General features: G+C 34.6%; 1 protein-coding gene across 3 annotated transcripts in view; it reads left to right on the forward strand.

The window, feature by feature from the left end:
- Nucleotides 1-20,450, forward strand: part of LOC145254637 (dopamine beta-hydroxylase-like) — a 479,491-nt gene that overhangs the window by 174,813 nt on the left and 284,228 nt on the right. For all 3 annotated transcript variants that reach the window (XM_080113254.1, XM_080113255.1, XM_080113257.1), the window contains one exon: nucleotides 11,726-12,032. In XM_080113254.1, the coding sequence (XP_079969380.1) occupies nucleotides 11,726-12,032 (307 nt within the window). The remainder of the gene's footprint in view (nucleotides 1-11,725; nucleotides 12,033-20,450) is intronic.

Here is a 20,450-nt window from a genome sequence, read left to right on the forward strand (position 1 = left end):
AATTGTCCGTTGGGTGAAAAATGCTTAACCTCAGAAATAGTGTACAACTGTGGGATTAACGCTGATGATATTAAGAAGGTATATGTTGGAGCCACGGAAAGATTCAGAAACCATGTTGTATCCTTCAAAAATGGACCCGGGAATGAAACTAATAGAGAAGATGTTAATGATAGAAGGGGGATGGTACAAGAATCAAATTCGACGTAAAAAGAGGAACACAACCGCATTAGGTGATTGGGTTAGGGAACTTCATAAAAACAAAAAGATTTTGAATTACAATGGTCAATAGTAGATAAGGTTAAGAAGTATAGGCTTGGTAAATCAAAAAGATGCACTCTTTGCTTACTGGAAGCCTTCTACATAGTGAATTCTAACGAAGAAATATTAAATAAAGGACTGGATGCTATGCAGGGGTGTCTTTATAGGAATAGATTTTTGCTATCACGTCTAAAACGTAGCTGAGAAAAAAGGCTATGGTGAAAAGAAAGGTTCTTGAGTGTAAGGCCAGAGTTAAAATGGAGTTAAATAGCTAAAAATTGAGTAAAATAGACGTGATAAATGATTCAAATTAAGCAAGCAAATCTGGAATCTTATATTGTACACTAGTATCACATACATAGAAATAAAGAAAATGGATTATTAGATAAGAAATTTAGATCTATAAAAAAGCTTAACAAAAATAAGCAATATTGTTTGAAAATTAGAAACACAATTTTAGTTTTTAGTTATATTGATGGTGAAATAGTTAAAACTGTTTTTAGTTCAATAAAATAGCTTAACAAAGATTAACAATATAAATTTTAAAAAAACAATATTAGTAATTAAATTGAAATCCTTAATTTAACATGAAGAATGAGACTGCACTGAATATTGAATAATGTTAAACTTTTTTCCTTAAGGAATAAGTTTTAAACAAAAACCGCTAATTGATATTACATAAATAGGTTAGCCGATATTTTTGTAAATAAACAAAGCAAGATTCCAGATATGAAACTTACATAGAATCGAAACAATGTAGCTGAAGGCTCAGTTAATTAGTCCGGATTATAAAAAATAATTTAAATTAAATAAAGGTAAAAAGAAATTTAATTTTAAAAATTAATGAATAGCATTAGTAAAATATTAAGTGAACATAGGTAATTAGTGGTAAAGTTGTATGATAATTCGATTGAAAAGTCAGTAGTTGGGATGTATAAGGTGTCGTTGCCTAGGTGTGTGAGTGTAAGGTGGGCGTATATGTCTTACATTCACACATATCGAAAACAACATCAACACCGCATGGGCCGACATATGCAGAACTAGAAAACTCCACAACAAATACAAACAGAACTTCACTACTAAAAATAGCAGACTCCCCACTTTTTACCACCCCATCAAAACACACAAAAGTCAGCACATTAGACCAATAGTTTCAAGCATAAGGACCCTTATATAAAATCTCTTGGCTACTTTCTCAACTACTTAAACCCTTACTCTCCTCCTTCCCCGGACACGTCATCAGTTCCGACACCGACACCGTCTAAACACCCTCCAACTAAAACACCGTCTAAACACCCTCCAACTAAAACAAGGTAAATACGCCTTTAGCCTCGATGTAGTTGGCCTCTACAACACAGTACCTGCACACCCAGCAGTAGATCTAATCACTGACCACATCTCCTCCTACAACTTACACTGCTTCGGCCTCACTCTCTTAGACATCCACAAACTCTTACTTATAATAGTAGACAACGCATACTTCACCTACCAACGCCAAACATACAGAAAAATTACAGGAGTGCCTATGGGTTCAAGTCTCTCAGGAATACTGGCCATCTCGTACATGGACAGGCTAGAACACCGAGCCCTCAACACATGCAACTCGGTCGAGATATGTTACATCATCACGCGCCGATGCTGAGAACATCTACACCATATTCTCCGATGCCGACCCACACATAGAATTCACCATCGAACACCCCAGCGATGAAGAATCCCTATCACTCCTAGATTTCAACTTCAACATATCAGACGAGGGGACCGTCATTACTAAATTCTATCGAAAAGCAGCCAGCCAAAGTATATTTGTACACTACAAGTCGGCCCTTCCTACTAAGGCCATTATCGGATATGCAAGGAATGAAATCATCCGCATTCAAAACAAGTGCAGTAAGCCAAAAGACAAGACAGAGTGCACAAAACAGTTCCACCAGGTCCTAGAGAAAAACGGATACCCCAACACTGTCATTAAACACCTCTGGAACACAAAAAAACGTGTAAGACGCTTCCCTACGAATACCTGCTTCCTTAAAATGCCCCATCTAAGCGACAAGATCACAACGGCTATCCGCATGGCTATCAGAAGGGAGAGTCTCAATATGCAACTAGCCCACTCCGGACCATCCCTTAGACAGCAACTTTCTAAACGCAAGCACAACGAGAACCCATGCACAATGACAAATTGCCCCGTATACCCCGCTACCATCTGCCACCGCACACATGTAGTCTACAAACTATAATGCTCTGCCTGCGGAAAATTCTACGTGGGCAGCACCACGAGACCCCTACACATAAGAATGAAGGAGCACACACAAACACAAGCATCATCATTCCACAAACACCTCAACACCTGCAGAAACACCAATATATTAAGGTCGATATTTTAACGACAGAACGCAATTTGGGAATCTTCGCATAAAGGAATCATTACTAATATCCAAATTACGGCCAGCACTCAACAACAGACTGGAGCTCGGATCATCATTCATTATATAACTTTACATCGGCTCCCACCAAAGACTTACCATTACAACCCTAACCCATTAGAACGAGTATACCACTGCACACCGCTCATACACTAACTCACAGTCCAGAAAGGGCCTTACTACTAGCCCCCTCCCATATAAATTATATATAAAAAAAGAAATTAAATAAATAAGTAAAAAACAGCAATATATATATAAAAAAATGATAAAAAATAGTTAACTGAAGTAACATAAACCAATATAAAGGAAAATTTGTTTTGATTTAAGCTAACCCACCTATTCAAAACCAAATAAACACTAACAACAAACATTAAATAAATAAACAAATAATAATAAAGAATTAAATAAAAAAAATGTTCCACCTATAACCATTTATAGTTTTATTAAAATAAATAAAATACCAATTTCCAAAGGAAATTCAATCCAGTGCCCCCTTCCCACCTATCATCTTATTCCTGACAACCACACCCCCTAACCTAAACACCCCACTAGTCGGCTAAGAGCACCCCATCACGCACACACCCTTCCCTCCTCTTTCACATCCCCCCTCTACTTTTCTTCTTCAAAAGTTAACCCGGGAAAGCCTGCTAGAGATCTGTGTAACCTAGATACACCAGGTCATTCCACTGAACAAGCAAGGACGTAAATAGATTAAACAAATAAATGAATAATACATAGCAGCAGAAAAAATAAAGACAACGAAATAGACATAGAATATACAAAATAAAAAAGCTTACGCTAAAGCAACAATTTATAAACTAATTGTATATATATATTTATATATATATATATATATATATATATATATATACAAAAAAATTATAAAAACAGAAAAAAAATGTTAATTACCTAAAACACGCCAAACATATAAATCCCCTCCTTACATTTATTCCGAGGCTACACAGAGCCATTCAATTCATTTTCCGCTCCATCATCTAGCATATTTTGAATCGATCTGTCACGTTCACCATTTGAAAAGGGAATTTTTCCCGAAATATATTACGGATATTGTCACAGACGTAACAAATAAGGCATTTATATTTAATACAACCGAATAAATATGCGTGTATATATATATATATAGACATATATGTATGTACTTATTGATTTGTAAATCGCCACTTGTTTTCGTCTTCTCTCACCAACACCGACTATATCTCATTCCTCGCATTGCGATAAGCCTCTAAATCTCTACTACATGCCTATCCCACACAATGCTTCAAGCAAACTACATATCAATTATATATATATATATATATATATATATATATATATGTTGGATGTGATAACTAATGGATACACATATGCAAACATGTTTCAGTGAGCACGAGAGACTCTCGTGGATATTCTTGGCCTGATGAGATGATTTTCCCTGGTAGGGTGGTCACTGAAACATGTTTGCATATGTGTATGCATTAATTATCCCATCCAACATATTTATATTGCCCTGTATAAACATTGAGCATCCTTTGGTTGACACATTTTGGTTTTGTTTAAATAATTCTACCAATAATATAATATATATATAAATATATATATATATATTATATGCATATATATATGTATGTTTATAAATATTTTCAAGCTAAAAAGCAATAAATTTGTAATTTTTATTGATCATAAAGATATATGAACATCATAAATCTGTCAGAAAGCGACCATTAATATCTGCAAAAGATTGAAATCCTCGTGGGACGTCATATCTCTTTTCACAATTCGAAAGTTCGCCGTCAAAATCGCATCTATTATTTTCCGAGGGCGTTCAAAAAGAAAAAAAAACATAGAAAACCGTAATGTTTATTTCAATTACGTTCGATTCGGTTTCGTTTATGATTTATTTCTAAATTAAATGTGCGAATTTTCACGCCAGAATGAATGTATCTACGTCGAACTTTCTATTTACGACCAATGTGTAACCGATGTTCGCCATGACATTACGTCTGCGCTTTCTGCTGGTGCTTGAATGAAGAATTTGAAACATACGTGGTGAAAATTTTGACTAAATAAAAATGTCTTTCATATGTACAGTTCTATGTATGTTCTAAATAGCAAAATTATATCAAGCCAGAATTAATATTTTGCTAATGACTTTTCTTCTGAGGAGAGTAACCTACCTCGAAAATCCATGGATCAAGGAAATTAATATAAATATTGTATTCTTTGTCAAAACAATAACTCTTTGCTTAGAAAATCATATATTTTTAATTAAATTTAAATATAAAAACTGTAAATTATATATATATGTGTGTGTGTGTGTGTGTGCGTGCGTGTGTGTGTGTGTGTGTGCTTGTGTGTGTGTGTGTGTGTGTGTGTTATTTGAGAAGGAAAACCTAGAATTAATAAACTAGTAATCAAGGTTTCGTCCTTATTTCAGGGGACATCATCAGGATTTCGTAGGAAAAATATAGAAGAAAAACGATTAAAGACCACATGCGAGTGAAAAAGAAAAAAATCCTAAAGTCCTTCCCATTTTGGGCCGAAACTATAAATGTGCGTGCGGCAAGGTTGCATTATTCTATGCTCATATATACACAATTAAAACGTTATTCATTTGCATATGTACATGCACATTTAATTTTTTTAATCTTATTTATTATGTTTAAATCATATGGGGAGAGACGGTTAAGGACATATAGACATATAGACGCAGGATTTGTATTCATATTTTGCTCTCTGGTTATTATATTTCCTATAATAGGGGCTAAATTGTAGAAACCTTTTCTTTGCGCTATGGTGCTAGTATTTGAAACAAGTGCTGATTCTAGAAGTCTTCGTTTAGCTCTATCTACAACGAATTTGATAATTTTTTATGATCAAAGTTAAACGAATGATCATGTTCAGCACAATGGCAAAAAAGTGCGTTTAAGGAGTTTCCATTCTTTATGTCTCTTTTATGTTCGCTAAGTCTTATATCTAACTTAAGTTGTGTTTCACCTATATATGTTTGGTCGCAGTCATTACAAGAGATAGATTATATGCCGGCGTTGGATTTAAGGGTTTTGGGGGAGTGTTTAGTGGTTTTTAATGTTTGTTTGATTTTTGAAGAAGTTGTTTGTATCGAATATATACCCAGTCTATTGAAAGTGTCGCAATTTTTGTATTATTAGTATGGGTAGGGATAAAGAGATGTCTGTTTCGTAGGGAAGTATATGTTTGTTTGTTATATTGCTGTTTGTTTATATTAGAATATATTTTCGTGTCTTTTTTCTTTGCGTTAGAAATTAAATAAGTCGGATATTATAATGTTTTTAAAGCGTTCGCGATATGTTTAATTTCATCATCAAGATATTGGGGGGCTACATATTCTAAAGGCACACAAGAAAAAAAATGATCCTGCCAGTTTATTAGTCTATCATTGTGGTGCGAGTAGCAGTGAATGTAATCGTTTTAGTGTGAGTTTTTTTCTATGTACTTTGAAACTCAGATCGTTTTCTGATCTGATGATGATAGAAAAGCTAGAGAGTTGTCTTGTTCGGATTCGTGTGTAAATCTCTTCGAAGGGTTGAGCTTCAAAACGATACCGATCTCATTGCTAATATTAATTTCGTTAATTTTATTTATTACGGACTATTATTCTCATCTTTTTTTTTGTTTTTTTTTTTGGTTGCTGTTTCACGACGGGTCGGCCAACTATTCCTCTGGCCTTCGCCAGGTGGTAACCGCGACGGGATAGAAACTCCGAATCTCCTAACTGCATCCACAACAATTACAGCCTTCCGTAGTTGTTGTCAGCCAGTGATTGCTGTGGATACAGTTAGGAGATTCGGAGTTCCTATCCCGTCGCGGTTACCACCTGACGAAGGCCAGAGGAATAGTTGGTCAAAACGTCGTGATGCAACAACAACTAAAAATGATGAGAATAATAGTCCGCAAGAAATAAAATTAATAAATAATACTCATCTCAATAAGGATTTATTAATAATTTTCTTCATAATTTTGGTTTCGGTTTCTATTATAGCTGAAGGAACTAATATATATATATATATATATATATATATATATATATATATATATATATATATATATATATATATGGGGGGGTCGATTCGAGCTGATGGACCCAAGTCATATAGATATATTTTTTATTTTTGAAATCGCAACTATATAATATATAAAAATCAATAGAACATTAACTATAATAATATATACGAACTCTGCAAGAATTAAAATATATTTAAGTGTATTTTACGACCGGGCGTCTCTACTAGCTTAGATCAATACTTTTGCAGTTTTAAGAATATAGCTACAATTTTGGCCAAGATCAAAGTGCAGTATCTATTCTTCAAATGCGACACTTCCATTTCTCGTTCTCTTTCAGTGAAGGAGAAATCCTTCACGAATTAGACAATTTTTATTTTTGTACATTTTCTCCACGTTAAAAAAAACGACCATGGTGTCTAACTCTGTCCCGTGGGGAGGCATTGTAAATAGGTACAATAATATCAGAGCGTCTCCATCTACGATGAATATCTACAGAATACCAACATCAATATATTACAGATGAATGAGTTCCCTGTGGAATTTCCACAGATTCCGCTATTTAATAATAAAACCTAGCCCAATAAATTAGTAGTACATGAGTATACTTATGGCAAGTGAGTTACATAGAAACGTTTCCTTCCCGGGGGAAATCGTCAGGCTAGATAATGCTCACAGTGTGATTGTGCTACGCTTTAATTTCTCAAAGATATCGTCTCCTGTCCTTAAAATCTCTAAAGACGCAAGACCATCGATTGGTCTCTAAACAAAACGGGTATGATTTAATTTTTTTTACAATTATCACGCAGCCATCAACGTGAGTGACGGAGCCTCCATCCCCTGGATGCAGGGAAATCATAACATGTTAACTTTATACGAGGGTCGTTACAAAAGTAATGCCTCTTATTTTTAACAAAAAAAAAGCTTAAACACTACAAGAGCTAAGAAGACGAGAGTAGTACCATTAAAACGACATACCTTTAGTGTTCCTGAATATATTTTTCTACATAAGCACCAGCATTATCAATGCACTTTTGCCAGCCTTTTTTGATACCTCGGTCGTAAAAGTCCGGAGCGTGCTTTGTCACATATCCCTGCCACCACTCTGAAATCGATGATCCCATCTCCTAACTGTGCTGACATCCACCACGTCGTAAACGTTCAACAGGCACCTGTGAATGTTGATCGGTTTAGTTTTATTCTGCAGTAAGGAGTTTAATGACACATCTCTGCTTCTGACGCACGCTCATGATAGGTGTCGCATTCTTAGAGTCTCACACAATCAATATCTGCAACAGAGAGATGAAACTTTCAGGTCATTTAAGCATAAGATCAGTCATTATAACAATGCAATTTGAAATCCTCTCTGATCCATTCGGGCGGAATAAAAAGAAGGAGGCATTAATTTTGGAGCGTGGCTCGTATGTACAACAGAATATTTGTTACCAGATAAAAAAAAACATTTTTCTTACCTTTTCAACAGAATTAACAAATTCTTGGCCATTCTTGAAATGAATTCTTCCCTGCTAGTTCCGGTGCAGTTCTCAGGGTTTATCTTTATTCTTTGAGAAAGGTTTAGTCCATTGCCAATCGTCTGAGACGTCCCTACCGCGGAAGGCCGATGGATATGCCCATGCATGTTTTTTTTATCTGCAGGCTGTAGATCTTTTCCTCTAAAGCGTTAGTTCTTCAGTTCCACGTTCTGGCCCTTGTATCACATCTTACCGTCGTAGGATTGGTTGGTTTGGTTGTTTTTTGTTTTACGGCATATCAATCCTATTCAGGTTATTTAATGTCGAATTCAGTGATTTTGAAGAACAATTTTTTAATAGAGTATATTTGCTTTTTTTTAAAGTCGATTTCTATTTTGACCATAGTTGGGACCCTAACAGGTACTACCACTCCGAGTCAGAGTGGAACTGGGAGCAATGGCAATTAAAGGGTGGCTCCACACTTCCCAAAGCCCGCAACTTGGGGCCTCACCATCGGATATAGTTTAAGGTAATATACAGGACTCCCGTCGTAGGAGGAAAATAAATCATTTATAACGCTACTGATGACTATTGATTTTTATGTCTGCATTTTCTTACTAATTTATCGATTTCATTTTTTTTTTAATTACCCCTTTTCATTCCAAACGAGGCGTACCGACCTTTAGATGTAATCGGTTACTAATTTAGATCATGTGTACAGGGGACTAAGTGGAGAGTTAAGCCACGAGGTACTTGTTGCACTACATTTAAACTTAACGCACGTTAATATAGTCGGGGAAGCAAAGAAACAGGGAAGGAATTCCAAAATCTAGAAGATAAAAACTGGTGCTCATGCATTTTTGGTACCAAGCTATTTTTGAATAGTTTTTGATCCCCCGACAAAAAAGAGTGGACCTGTAAATTCACCCTTGTTCTTTCTTCCGTTTGACCGTCCGCACTTTTCTCAATAACTACGCCTTGGAATTTTTTTGAAATTTTGCACAAACATTAAACATGATATGAGTAAAAAAAGTAACAGAACGGATTTTCCGGGAAAACTCTGGTCACCCTCATAGGGGTGGCTTTCGGGTAAAAATGGCTAAAATTGACATTTTGCGCTTATGAAAAAAAAAATCATGCCGTGGATTTTTATAAAACTTTCTGAAAAGTTGTAACTAACTGATTTCTATATAATTTGTTTGTCTATACTTCGCGATAACTCTTAAGTATGCCCCAGGGGCTCTCTTATGCCTAATAAATTTTTGGGACTTTTTTTACCATATTCATCCAAAATCTTCTGTGCATGTCTATTTAGCAGTTTTGCATGGTGCTGAACTCAAATTTAAATATGTTAAGGCCTTGAGGATTTGGGGGCTAAATGGGGGTGGAAAATGATGGACTTAGTCATTTCTTTTTTTACATGGTGCTGAACTACAATTTTAAATATGTTAAGACCTAAACTGCACCGTTTGTTCATTTTCACGAGGAATTGACGTCCCCTGGGGACTTCGAGGCTAAATGGGGGGGTGGGAATCCTGAACTTAGTCATTTTTTCATGCCTCGTTCACTGTTCACTCCCGGGGAACCACGCATGCTTCACTTGGTTCAGATTAAATTCAAGTTTTACGTGTTTTTTTTTTATTCAATTGCTAGATGGAATCAGAATAGTTGCAAAAAAAAATTACTTCCTCATGTTAAGAATGGCTTTCGAAATAATAACGTTATTATTTCAGCACGGTAACGAAAATGCACAAGTACACAAAATCTATTAAAGCAGAAGGCTGTCTAGCATCTTGAGATCTCAACATTGAAAGGGTGAGATTTTGCAGCAGGTCGGGTTAGTGAGGGTTATGTACACCGAAGGGGGCGGGGACACAAGTGCTTCGAGTTCATCAGAACACATTACATTAAAATACTTCCAAAACAGTCACAGGGATGCAACATTGCAGTGATGAGACAGAGGTTGGAGCTTGACCGATAGTGCGGAACCAATTAGTTCGGAAACTTTTTTTGGACTAGTGGTAGATACACCTGCCCAGGTATAGCTCTTTAGAGATATAAGATAATCTCAGGCGTGAGTAGTTTTCCAGCATGGTAGGTGGAGCCCATCTTCCTCGCAGCAGACTGCGCTATGTCATCAATGTATTTATTCCAATTCACGTTGCCTTTGAATGTTAAACCGAGGAGTTTGAACGATGAGCTCTCAGTAGTGGTGGAAATTAGGTAGAATTTAATTATTTAACAGAACGGCTCAAGAAGAACTTGTTTACATTGAACTTGAAAACGAACATGTTTTAGTTAGCAGGAAAGCAGCCCCGCAGGTTTCTACATGTGGGCAGTTCTAGGAAAGAAATTTGCTCATGAAATTTACTTTTAGTTATAGGTACAGTGGTTGTAGTTAGACGAGTGTTGATTGTAAATGTTTATAGGGAGGAATCATCCATTGATGTTCAGTTGAGCACTTGCCATGAAAATAATCGTAGAACAGCGACAGACAAGATAAAAGCCAGCATTATGTCATGGGATTATAGAAACTGAAATTGATTCTCTATCAATAATAAATAGCAACGTACTGTAACAAATAAATATTGATTATTTACACATTGAATGTTTTAGAATGCTGTAATAAGTTGGGGATCACAATAAGTTGTACGTAGACGAGAAAGCAGGAAGGGGAAGTGGTGTAAGCCGAAGAAGTACGTGACTAAGAGTAGCAGCAGTTTCAAAAGATAGAACAACATAAGTAAATGACGTCAATCTGATAGGTCCCATCGACGAAATGTTGGTCAGTTGGTTGGTTGTTTTTGTTTTACGGCATATCAACCCTTTTCAGGTTATTTAATGCCGAATCCGGTGATTTTGAAGAAATTTTTTTTTAATAGAATATATTTGTTTTTTTGCAAGTCAGTTTCTATTTAACCCATAGTAAGGACCCTAACAGGTACTACCACTCCGGGTGGACCTGGGGGTAATGGCAGAGCATGCAAGCTGGGGCCTCACCGAAATGTTGCATCCCTCTGCCTGTTCTACAAGTACTTTAACGGTGAATGCTCTGGCGAACTGCAAGCACTTGTGCCCCCTCGACGTAAATACTCCCGACAAACCCGACAAGCAGCTAAATCCCACCCCTTCACTGTATATATCCCTAGATTTCAGAGAGCCTTCTACTCCAGTAGTTTCTTCCTCAGAACAGCTAGACTTTGGAATTCCCTTCCGAGTCCCTGCTTCCTCAACTGTACTGACATGCAGAAGTTCAAGTGTAATGTGAACCGACAACTTGCTGCCCAACTCCCTACACAGTACCCCTGATACATATGTCCCTGATAGTAGTCCCCTACAAGAAAGTGGCAATGTGCCTTGCTGGGGTGAAAATGTAATAAAAATAAATAAATAAAAACATAAAGATGTTATTAGCTATGGCAATCTGTGCTTAAAAAATGTTCTTGTAATTGTTTAAGGAAAGAAGCTTAGCCTAAGTAGCAGTAAATTCATTCTTATTTTAATCTAAATTCTTTCCGTTTTTATTTTTAGCCAGATGGCGAGTTGCCAGTGGGTTACGGCGCGATGCTGCCATCTTTTAATCTTCTTCTTGGTCCTGTTGAAGACTCCCCAAGTCGAATGCCGTAGACACTATCGATACAGCACCTATTTAGATAGCCTGCGACGCTTTCATCTATGGTGGGATGTTAATTACAACACGAACGTTGTCAACTTCCGTCTCCTGGCCGTCGTCAATCCTGATGAGTGGTTCGCGGTCGGTTATTCACAGTACGGCAAGGCGACAAACGCCGATTATTTTGTGCATTGGTCTGATAAGAAAAAGATGCACCACTGCAAGGTTGGTATTATTTGACATTTTATATAAATTATGCTTGTTTATTTTTCAAAGAAAAGACATCGTTTTGTAGCGTAATGTTATGGAAATCGCTCCATACAAGACATGAAGCCACGTAATAAAAGGAGCTGAAATATATATATATATATATATATATATATATATATATATATATGTATATATATACATTCGTTTTTAATTGGTGACGTGCAGGAATACAAAATGGTTTTTCTTCTAACGTGGAGTCCTTCACCGTCAATGTATGGTCCGAATTGCATGTTGTATCCACGTGTATTCCTTAGAAAGTATATTCGTTTTTAATTGGTGACGTGCAGGAATACAAAATGAATACACACACACACACACACACACATATATATATGTGTGTGTGTGTGTGTGTGTGTGCGCGCGTGTGTGTGTGTTGCTGTGCCCGGTCACGTGTTGCTGTGGCTCAGTTTGTACAAATAAACAAAAAACAAAAAAACAAAAGGCAAAATGTGTGTTTCCCATGCTTATGATCTCAGTAATTGTTGATCTGTTGACAGAGGGGAAAACATGAGGGTTTAATTTTACTATGGACATGTATGTGAGCACGCACTTCAAAATTTCATAAAATAAAAATTTCAGACGATTTTATTTTTGTATGAAAGTATAGTGTTTTATCAAAAATAAATCGATGGAAAAATGAAAAAAAACCTGTTTAAAGAATAAACCAACAAAGTACAGGAAGATAAAAAGGAGAAATGTTGTAAGATCAGTTTTAAAAAAAAGGGAAATAGTTTGGCAAACTGATTTTTATGCTTTTGTTTTCAAACGCATGGTCAATCAAACACACGCACACAAACACACGCATGTACGAAGTGTAAAACATTTCGACAGTTAAGAATATCAAAACAAAGTTGCTGAGGAAAAGGTACAGTAAAAAATGTAAATATACTGTAAAGTTACTTAATATATAATTTTTTTCAGAAAAGTTGAATTTTGTATTGTTTATCTACATGTATTATTGTTGTGTGTGTGTTTTTAACATGTTCAACCGAACACACGCCCCCAAACATACGCATGCGCGAACTGCAAATCATTCCAACAGCTACGAATATCAAAGACAAACTAACAGGAAAAAATAGAAATATAATAAATAAAAAATGTAAATACACTGTAGATGTACTGAATATCTATATATATTTATTTTTACTCCAGAGAAGTTGAATTTTGTATTGTTTATTTAAAAAAAAATTGTAATATTTTAACAAAAAAAGTTGTGTTTTTGGTATCAGGCGCATCAACGGGCGAAATGATATGTCTATTAATGACGCAATATTTTAAGTTTAGTAACCGTTCGTTTATAAAGGGAAGAATCGAATTCCGGAATATGAGAATTTTCAGACCTCGGACAATTAGAATGGATAGAATTTGATGAGGGAGTCTTTATTATTTATGAATAGAAACTTGAAAAAATTATGTTATGTCTATGTATCTATGAGCCAGATACGTTCGGTGTAATCACAGTATCTGCGGAAAATGTAGAATTGATTCCGGTGACAACTGGTAGCAGTGTTAGCACTAAATATTTAGAAAGAAAAATCGGAATTGAATTTGTATGTTGCTGTAAACTTACGATACTTTGGTCCAGAGGGGGAATTTCTGCAGTCCTTTGATTATATATATATACTGGCAAAAGTACCCGTCGTTGACTGGGTTCAAAAATAGCCTACAAAAAATGGACTCTGATTTATTAAAGTATGATAGGTTATGAAAAGGAAGGGTTGTAAAGAGATAGCTTCGAATTTGGGGGTATCAAAACCAAAGCAAAATATGATGAAAGTAAAAATAAAATAGATAAACCCCATAATTTATTATACCATCCCTGTTCACACTGAAACACTTATCACAACATTATGTGGATCTATATTAAAAAAAACCTTGTTAAACTTTGTGACATATTTCCATTCTATGGAGGTCAGGCGCGAACAAACACCCCATAATTTTATTAAACCATATTTCTTCAAACTGAAACATAGTTATAAAAGTATACTTACGCAGATAGATATGAAAAGTCTTTATTAAAGTTTGCGCCTATTTCCATTCTATGGAGGCCAGGCGCGAACGCAGACCCCACAATTTTATTATACCATCCCTATTTAAGTTAAAACATACTCATCAAAATATTCTTATGTACATCTATATCAAAAACACTTGTAAACTTTTTTTTTTTTAATTTTTAAATTTTTTATTTCCATACTTTGTGGACCAGGCGCGAACGCAACCCCCAACATTTGAAAGAACCACCGTTCTTCTAGATCAAACATACCCATTCCTGTGTCTCGATACATCTTCTATCATTATATGTAATCAGTTTTTTAAAATAGTCAACCATATAGGAGCCTATTCGTGACCAGACACCCCCCACACACACACATTCAGCTTTATATTATAGATATATATAAGTATATATGTGTGTGTGTGTGTGTGTGTGTGTGTGTGTGTGTGTGATGTCGACGTCAGTTATAACGTCATCTGCTATGATGAAACACATGACATTGTAGCAACTGTGCACGTTCTGGTTGGCAGTTTTCTGATCCTTACTACTTCCGTGTTGAGTCATGTCAAATTAGAAACGGCTGTGTTGTTTGTGACATTATCACTAGTATATTGTCTTATAGGGTAAACGGACTCTTTCAATCCGTTTAGTTTTTTCAACGGATCCCCTTTTCCTAGATGTATGGCCTCCACAACGCATTATCGCATATAAATGTACGGAGGTGAGTTGGAAACTCCAGTAAAGCGTTTACATTAACCTCTTTTAATTATATATATATATATATATATATATATATATATATATATATATATATATATATATATATATATACTAGCGAGGGTACCCGGCGTTGCCCGAGTGTTTGTTTCCGGGACGGAGGGGGAGTTTTAAAAAATGTTATGGTAGGTAAGTAGGAAGGATCAAACCCGGAGTCATGAGTAAAAGTAGGAAAATAAAGTGTGAAAAAAAAAAAACATCTGCAACGTTAACAGTTCGGCCACCAAGAAAAGTCGATTCCAGTTGTTTAGGAAAAAACAAAAAAAAAAAAAAAAAGACTACGGTAGGTCGGCGCGAACGTGAAAATATAATGTGAATTGTCCAGCACGCTAACCACTACGCCACAGAGCACTGCAGCTTAGTTTAGTGATTTTAAATAACTTCATATGAAAGAACTACGAAGCCAAACCGGTGGTCTCTTCTCAACTGTTCCTTGTGAACGATCCCCAAACGGTGTTAAGTGGTGGCAGGGGGAGGAGGAATTTATTAGAGAGAAAATATTTTACCACTTCCATTGATCTTAACCGATTTTGGCCGTGACTTCTCAGCAGAAAAAGTATAGAAATCTAAGATTATCGAGGAATTTGAGAAATAATAAGCCTATAACACACCTCAGATATTGTTCTGCCGTTTGTGCATATTATATTTGCATGAAATATCTTGATTTTTAATCCTATTAAGGTCAAAATCCGACGGGAAAAAATGAGTTCATTTTATTTATATAGAGAAGATAGAATAGATAGAAGAAGATAGAAGAAAGAATAGAAGATAGATAGAAGATAGAATAGAGAAGAGAAGAGAAGAAGAGATATATAGATATAAGATTGTTGATTGATTTGTTTTTTCTAAGCGATTCTGTGTTTTCTTTCTTTCTTTTTACTCCCTGGGCGCATTTTTAAGAAAAATTATCTGACCTTTGTTCGCATTCTATTTGCCCCCCCCCCCAATTTGGACGTATTATTTGTAATTATTAATTTATTTTTTAAATATTTATTTAAATATTTTTACGTGCATAAAATAAACTTATCCATATTATTTATGCACGTAAAATAATTAAATAACAAGTTATATATATATGTGTGTGTGTGTGTGTGTGTGTGTGTGTATACTAGCATATATATATACCAATATATATATACTAGCATATTTATGCCGCGAATATATATATATATATATATATATATATATATATATATATATATAGTAATTTATAAGCCTGACGAATCCTACAGTGGATGAAACGCAGAATATTCAGTGTAGCTTAATCGCCATATATATTTTATAAATTACTAACTAGCTCTACCTACGTATTGAGCACTTTTGAAGTAAATACTTAAAGTTTACGCATAAAGTTATATATATATATATATATATATATATATATATATATATATATATTCGCGGCATCGCAGTTAAATGGTTTAAGAAACAAACTAAAGGCAAAGTTAAAATCAACAAGTTCGATCTGCTAGCTTTATCGACGTCAGAAGATCTTTAACTGTTTTTTTGTTTTTTGTTTTTCAAAATGGAAACTACGTAAAAATAACATACGTACCGATATTTTTAGCTTTACCTTTTCGGTTTGATGTATTGTATTGTTCTGACCGGTCAACATAGCTAAGAAAATTAAATAAATACATCTAAAAATAAGTCAAGATGTTTTATTAGTCAGATTATTATATGCGTGTTGTATTACAAATAGGACTTTTTAATTACAATATAAAACTATTTTCAGTCTACACGGATATGTAAAACGGACTTTTAAAATTGTGTATTTCTACGCTAAACTCATAAACAGTTTATTTAAGTTACAAAAACACTATTTTCGTTTGGTCAATGGCTGTTTGTGTAAAGCATTCCTCTTCCGGATAAGTTTTTTTTTCTTTTTTTCACTAAAATATTCACTTGTTTCAATTTGACCCTCTCTCTCTCTCTCTCTCTCTCTCTCTCTCTCTCTCTCTCTCTCTCTCTCTCTCTCTCTCTCTCTTTGTTTCTTTTCTTTTTCTATTACTCCCTTTCTCTCTCTCTCTTTTTCTCTCTCTAACTCTCTCTCACTCTCTATTTCTATTATTCCCTCTCTCCTCTCTCTTACTATCTTTTTCTCTCTCTATCTCTTTATCTGTGCCTAAATCCAAGCACAAATTCCCTGTGCTAAGATTCTTTTCCAGAACTTCTCGCCTGTTGAATTCTGTTCCGTTGTCCGGCTTTCCAACCGACTACAATACGGTCGCCTTCAAGTCTAATGTAAACAAGTTCTTGTTGAGTTGTTCCCTTAAATAATCTAATGATACCCCATTTCTACCACCAGCGATTATTCCGCTGATGTCTCGATGACTACATTAGCTCTTCTCTTCGAGTATCTTTAGTAGTGACTCCGTCGGAACAAATCTGAGGAGACTTGTCATTCAGATTACAGGGAAAATTTATCATCAGTGAGTAAGCTCTGATAATTTCTTGTGTGAGAAGTCCTAGTGAGTTAACAACAGCAACATCAATAATAACATTAATAATAATAATAATAATAATAATAATAATAATAATAATAATTATGATAATAATGGTGATGATAATAATAATAATGATAATAATAATAATACAAATAATAATAATAATAATAATACAAATAATAATAATAATAAAATAATAATGATAATAATAATTATGATAATAATTATGATTATAATAATAATAATAATAATAATAATAATAATAATAATAAAATAATAATGATAATAATAATTATGATAATAATGATGATTATAATAATAATAATTATGATAATAATGGTGATGATAATAATAATAATAATTATGATAATAATGGTGATGATAATAATAATACAAATAATAATTATAATACAAATAATAATAATAAAATAATAATAATAAAATAATAATAATGATAATAATAACGATAATAATAATTATGATAATAATGATGCTGATAACAATAATAATACAAATAATAATAATAAAATACTAATTATGATAATAATAATAATTATAATAATAATTATAATAATAATGATAATAATGATAATAATAATAATAATAATAATAAAATAATGATAATAATAATAATAATAAAATAATAATTATGATAATAGTAATAATAATAATAATAATAGTAATAATAATAATAATAATAATAATAGTAATAATAATAATAATAATAATAATAATAATAATATCACTAGCAGACCCTGTGGAAATTCCACGGCGGCATCTTTCCTTTGTAATACATTGCTGCTGGGCATTATGTTGATATTAAGCTTGACTGAAGATCCTGCGATGTTATTATAGCCCTTTGGTTAAAGTTGTAAAAATATTTATCTAATTAATCTGGTTATTGTACTGTCAGAATATATCTGGCTATTATGGTTTATCTCCAATATCCTGACTGAAGTCTGTGAAATGGTTCCATTGTATTGACGCCCGGCGCGAACGGAAACCTCACAATATCATTATACCATCTTTAGACTGAACAGATATTTCCCTTGGATCCTAGCCAGAAATAACGAAAGTATATTTCAGTTTCACGGACGACTCAAAAGCGATACCATTAAAAAAAAACTTTTTTACATTGCGTCGTCGGTGATCGGGAGATCCTATTTATTAAAAAGTGAGGATAGAACGTGGTAACACACTATGAACATTAAAGTATTGTATCTATATACTAATTTAATGTTTGTAGTACATTATCACCTTCTATCCTCCTTTTAATAAATAGGAACTCCCGATCGAATAATTTATAATATGGAAACCGTGACACACGTACGTACGTACGTTTACGCTACTACAGTATTAATATATAGATAATAATAAAAATAATCACCGATGTGCAGCATTTATAATGTAAGGGAAGAAACATTAGCGCATATTATATCAGAATGTCCTAGTTTGACTCAACATCAATATAAAAATCAGAGACACGACAAAGTCGCTCAAGTCCCCTATCGCAATATATGCAAACTCTATGAATTAGACCACAAAGAGATTGGTATGAGCATAAACCAGAAGTGGTACAGGAAAGCGACAATGTACAACTTCTTTGGGACATGCGCACACTAGCTGATAATGTCCTTGAACATTCCAACCCTGACAGAATTTTTCCAAACACAAACAAGAGGACTTGCTCATTCATTGACGTAACCTGCGCTTCCGATGCCATAGAGCAAGAGAAAGAATATGAAAAAATAAACAAATCTCGCGGTCTTACATGGGAATTCGACTATGATCGGTTGGTTGGTTGTTTTTGTTTTACGGCATATCAACCCTTTTCGGGTTATTTAATGCCGAATCCAAAGATTTTGAAGAAAAATTTTTTAATAGAATATATTTGTTGTTTTTAAGTCGGTTTCTATTTAACCCATAGTTGGGACCCTAACAGGTACTACCACTCCGGGTCAGAATGGACCTGGGAGCAATGGTAATTAAAGAGTGGCTCCACACTCCCCAAAGCCCACAAGCTGGGGCCTCACCACTGGATATAGTTTAAGGTCATATCCAGGACCCCCATTGAGGGACTTTTACCCTCTGCAGGGGGGGGGGGCAGTCGGTGTATTCTAATGCCCCACCGACAGGGCCGAATTCGACTATGAAAATGTAAATTAAAGTGATACCAATTGTAATTAGATCGCTTGAGCACCATAACGGAAAGCCACCATAAATGACTTAATCAGATTGACCAGACAATTTCTGTTTCAATTTTCCCGAAACCTTGCCTGTTAGCGACAATAAAAGTGTTAAGGTACAGTTTGAATTTTAAGGTCAAAGGGATTGACCTTATGTTCAAGAAAACAAAATCAAACTAAAAACATATAAAGGTTGAGATTACTATGTAGTAGTAGTAATAATAATAATAATAATAATAATAATAATAATAATAATAATAATAATAATAATAACTGGGCAGAGCTCAAAGAGATCTGGAAGATAAACAAAGTTAAGATAACACCTCTACAATAGTAGGAGCGTTAGGAACAATGCCTAACAACTTTGAAAAAAGAATGCGAGAGATTGAAATCAGAGAGTTGGCTGAGAAGATACAACAGTTAACAGTAATGAAATCTGCTGAAATATTCAGGAAAACCCCTTGAATGCGGAGACTAATGCACATGAACTCCAGCCACAAGTTGAGACTGCAGAAAATTCTACAGCTGTAAAAGACAAAGGAACATCGGAATCATGAATACTGGAGCAGTATAATTGTAAGTTTACCGCTTGCGCCCCTGCATTCTGCCCCCCCCCCCATTTTTTGTGCATGTATGTATGTTACTATAAACTGGCACCACAATAAATATATGAGGAGGGTCAAGGTGGAATGAAAGACTGGAGAGATTCCTCTCTTCGGTCTTTCAATCCTCCTTGACCCTCTTCACTAGCCAAACCTTCATTGGATAAGTGCAAAGAGGACTGGGACCTTAAGGAGGCTTATTGTCACCAGAATTCTAGTGGAGAACAATGGTCGCAGCCAATGAGAAATCAATGGTAAGCGGCTGTTGCAATAACACAAATTTATCTGACAAAGGTTATCGAAAAGAAGTGGAGAGTATTGGAAATCTGAGGAGACTTGTCACTCTGACTCCAGATAACATCACAAGT

The sequence above is a fragment of the Euprymna scolopes genome, chromosome 30 (assembly GCF_053919585.1).
Source record: "Euprymna scolopes isolate OS-2025 chromosome 30, ASM5391958v1, whole genome shotgun sequence".
NCBI classification, from domain to species: Eukaryota; Metazoa; Mollusca; class Cephalopoda; order Sepiida; family Sepiolidae; genus Euprymna; species Euprymna scolopes.